Raw genomic sequence first — 4,560 nt, forward strand, 5'->3', positions numbered from 1 at the left:
CAACTCTTTCAGAATATTTTCCGAAAACTAGTAAGGACGATTCCTGGGCTCGGAATCCATTTTCGTAGGCTTAAGCGCAAGTGATTATGGGAATTTAATTGATTTAATCAGCCATTACATGAATTCTGGGCGAGTCTGACCGAAGAGTACCCCAATGTGTCAAAACAAGCTGTCATTTGTTTACTTCTGTTTTCCACGACGTATTTATGCGAAGTGGGATTCTCTAATTATGTTGCAACGAAAACAAAATACAGAAATAGACTCGATATTGTGCCTGATATAAAAAAAATTGCAATTCAAGAACTCAAAATCATCAGTCATTGAGTCTTATTTATTTGCATTTTTATGTTTATTAAATAAATGATATATCTTTTTTAACAACATTTTTTATTTTTATTTTTACTATTATAAAGTATCCAAAATTTTCGGATTTGTCAAGTTTTCCGTCGCTGAAAAAGTTTGGGAAGCCCTGCTCTAACTTACAACTACATACAACCAAAGAACCTATAACTACCAGGTATGGACTTGACTAATCTTCATTTACCGCACGGACTTCGAACAAGTACATTTAATATAAAATTGTTTGCACCGTGTGAGCAGCAATTTGTTTTTGAATTCATCATACTACATGCATATTTTCATTTACTTACTTAATTTTAATTCTTACAGAAGCTCTACAAGCCTTCAAAAGATCATCATGATGAAATTCAGTGGTTTCATGGATATTCTCGACGAGTTCAACAGAACTCAGTTTTCCAATCGGCCGAAGAAAGAAAGCCAAGTCGCTGAAAATAAAGAAGTTGATCATCCTCCAAACGAAGGCGATCTCGTCAATGATTGTCAGTGTCGTATGTGCTTGGATGCAGGAAAATTTTACCTAAGTGTTGTGTCTTTTCTTACTAAGACACTCGACACGGCTCCCTTCAAAAAAACCCCTGGTTACAGAATACCACCGCCTGGTGAGTTATCTGTGGAGTATTTGAATGTGTGTGTAGGTGTAACTGTAATTAATTTCATTTAAAATTTGAATTTTTCACATTTGTAGAAGCTGCAAGAAGCAAAATATTGAAAAGTGCGTTTTGGAAGGAAGCCATCGAGGCCGTCGAAAAGCATCAAAAAATGGATATAAAATTCGCTCACGCGAGGGTTCAAGAAATGTATCCTATAGTAAATTTTGTCGCACGTAAGTTCGAATTTGATTTTTAACTTTTTTGGACATTTTACATGGTTTTTATGGAGCTTGTCATTGTTGAATCGTTTACGATTCAATGGAGTTTGTTTTTAAAAGTCACTTAAGAGGGCTGTACACCCGAAACCTTAATTTTGTTGCCGTTCTTTTCTTCGATATACATATATATTGAGTGAATGCGACAATATATATCAATATATATATTGACTGAATGCGACAGTTGCACTTCGACCAGAAAATACGTATTTTCTCGTCTCGTATTCTCCAATTTTCTCCTCCAAAACTGGACCAATTTAAAAAAAAAAATCATTTTTCCCAGCCAATCTCTTGTTTTGTAATATAATCATTAATACAGTTGAATATATCTTCTCCTGAATTTTTTCTATGTAGATATGCACACGTAAGTAAATCTTCTTCAATACTTTTATCATATGTGTAACGAACAAATACTAATAGTACAGCTAGTCCTGCGACATCTGTAGATTCATCCATTTGCATATTCAATTATCAAATAATACTGTTTCACGACGCATTCAAGATATTTCTACTAGCATCAGTGGCGTGCGCTGAAATTCTCTCTCTTTTTGTCGTGCAGCCTTACTTAATGTGCACGAGCAGGATACAAGAGGAACAGGCTGTTCCTCTTGTATCCTGTTCGTGCACATTAAGTAAGGCTGTACGATAAAAAGATAGAGAATTTCAGCGCACGCCACTGATGCTAGTAGAAATATTTTGAATGCGTCGTGAAACAGTATTATTTGATAATTGTATTGCATCTATTTTTTTAGTGGCCTGCTCATTAAGAACATAGTATGACACCATGTCTTTCGTACATGGCTTAATGAGTGTCTCTCCCATTGTATGAGCTTCACTATTAAGAGGGCTGTAATCCCGAAACCTTAATTTTGTTGCCATTCCTTTCTTCGATATATATATTGAGTGAATGAGACAATATATATATCAATATATATATATATATATATATATATATATATATTGAGTGAATACGACAGTTGCGCTTCGACCAGATAATACGTATTTTAAATCGACAAAATCGAGGTTTCATATTCTCCAATTTTCTCCAAACTGGACCAATTTTTAAAAAAAAATCATCATTGGTATGAGAAAGATATTTTCTATGCAACTGTGTGCGTATTTTTTTTTTAAATCGACCGTTAAATAAGCACGCTGGACTCTTTTCGTGGGTGTAAAAAAGTGGCGATTTTATAGATATATAGTTTGGCGGCTAGCTTCTATAAAAAATAACTAATCAAAAAAATAAAAGCACAGATGCATAGCATATTAAAATAGCAAATTTCTCTAGTGCCATAATTGAGGAAGGGAGAAGTGTAATACGTTTGTATGGACAAGGCGCTGGTTTCCAGCCCTCTTAATAGTCGGCGAGAGTTTGTAGAAGCTACATATGTTACATATTATTGTATAAATGGTATCAATTTTCTTGGTTACCATCTTCTAATCTATAATTTGGAAAGAGACTTTGTATGTATGTATGTATCCTTGGTCGTCGTCGTCGTCGTCGTCTTCGTCGTCCGTAGATCGGTGACGTCATCGAACACGTGATTCGATTTTTTTTTTTTTTCGATCCATGGGCGCCGATTTTTTTTTTCGTTTCAATGGATTCACCCCCGCGGGGGCGCAAGGCGAGTAGCTTCATGGGGCCCCGCCAGGGGCGCCACAAGGGGCGCAGCCCCGAAGGGGGCCCGGGGGGCGCAGCCCCGTGGGGCCCCAGCCTCATGGGGCGCAGCCCCATGGGGCTCAAAAGGGGGCGCCACAAGGGGCGCAGCCCCGTGGGGCCCCGAAGGGGGCCCGGGAGGCCCAGCCTCATGGGGCGCAGCCCCATGGGGCTCAAAAGGGGGCGCCACAAGGGGCGCAGCCCCGTGGGGCCCCGAAGGGGGCCCGGGGGGCCCAGCCTCATGGGGCGCAAGCCCTAATAGGCATTAACTAAGGGGGGCGAAGCCCTAGACGGCAATTAATCATGGGGGCGCGGAGGGGCGAAGCCCTAAAAGGCAACTGATCATGGGGGCGAAGCCTTAGACGGCATTTAATCATGGGGGCGCGGAGGGGCGAAGCCCTAAAAGGTATTAACTAAGGGGGGCGAAGCCCTAAACGGCAATTAATCTTGGGGGCGCGGGGGGCGAAGCCCTAAAAGGCATTAACTTAGGGGGGCGAAGCCCTAGACGGCTTTTAATCATGGGGGCGCGGAGGGGCGAAGCCCTAAAAGGCAACTGATCATGGGGGCGAAGCCCTAAACGGCAATTGCTCATGGGGCGTGGAGGGGCGAAGCCCTAGAAGGCAAAGGCTCAGGGGGGCGCCGAGGGCGAAGCCCTAGAAGGCAAAAAAAAATTTTGATTTTTTTTTTTTTTGATTTTTTTTAATTTTTTTTTTGATTTTTTTTTTGATTTTTTTTTTGATTTTTTTTATTTTTTTTTTATTTTTTTTTAAATTTTTTTTTTAAATTTTTTTTTTTAATTTTTAAATTTTTTTTTTTTTTTTTTAATTAAATTAGCTTAGTCATGTTTAAGCGGTTTATATTATAAACACTGAGCGAAGCCGGGTAATACAGCTAGTATAAAATAATCACCATTTAGTTGTATACGTACGAGTATTGTAAAAATGTGTGAATATATCGTATTTTTCCAATTGTTGGATGAACGAAATTGAGACTTTTTGCAACAACCATTTGACTGAAACAGTTTTTTGGATGAGATTTTTAATTGTGATTTTGAAATTTGAATTTTTAGCTATCATGCGAATGCGTGACCTCATGTACAGGCTACAGTTAGAGCTAGAAGAAAGGAAACGACAGATAAGACTTCACCAGAACGCTCTAGAAATGGAAAGGAACAATGTGATTTATACTTATTCCAGAAGCTATGGTGAGGTTTATGTCTAATTTTTTTCGTGTAAATTAAATTTTAAATAATAAAATAATATTGTTATTTTTATTTTCAGAAAATTATGGACCCTAAATTCATCGCGTCGATTCAGCTACAGCTTCCTAGTAAGACGACCAGCGTTATAGAATGGATATATGGAAATCGACTTAAAATAATAAATATAATTTTACAGAAGAAAGTAAAAAAATATGTGCTTATTACTTCATGTTTTGAATTTTGTTAAGAATGATTTTCTTGTATTGCTTTGTATTTTGTTTCTAATTATGTATTTAATGTGTATTAAATTAAATAAACATCTTTCATATGATATACTAATGTGTTGATTATTATTATTCACTTTTTCCATTCCATCTTCTATACAAATTTTAATTATAAAAAAATGCTTAAATGAAAGATTTTCTAAAATACACAAAACATATATTTAATTCCTGATTAAAAGAATTCACTTGATAC

General features: G+C 37.3%; 1 protein-coding gene and 1 long non-coding RNA gene across 2 annotated transcripts; both read left to right on the forward strand.

Moving 5' to 3' along the window:
• Positions 1 to 519: 519 nt before the first annotated feature.
• On the forward strand, positions 520 to 1,069 carry LOC143916836 (uncharacterized). The gene is made up of 3 exons (XM_077438084.1): positions 520 to 590; positions 670 to 1,003; positions 1,046 to 1,069. The coding sequence occupies exons 1-3, from the start codon at positions 520 to 522 to the stop codon at positions 1,067 to 1,069; spliced, it is 429 nt and encodes a 142-aa protein (XP_077294210.1).
• Positions 1,070 to 1,091: 22 nt separating this feature from the next.
• LOC143917453 (uncharacterized) lies at positions 1,092 to 4,246 on the forward strand. The gene is made up of 3 exons (XR_013261057.1): positions 1,092 to 1,183; positions 3,952 to 4,086; positions 4,163 to 4,246. It is a non-coding gene; the product is annotated as an uncharacterized LOC143917453 (long non-coding RNA).
• Positions 4,247 to 4,560: the final 314 nt, after the last annotated feature.

Source organism: Arctopsyche grandis, chromosome 9 (assembly GCF_051622035.1).
Source record: "Arctopsyche grandis isolate Sample6627 chromosome 9, ASM5162203v2, whole genome shotgun sequence".
Taxonomy (NCBI): domain Eukaryota; kingdom Metazoa; phylum Arthropoda; class Insecta; order Trichoptera; family Hydropsychidae; genus Arctopsyche; species Arctopsyche grandis.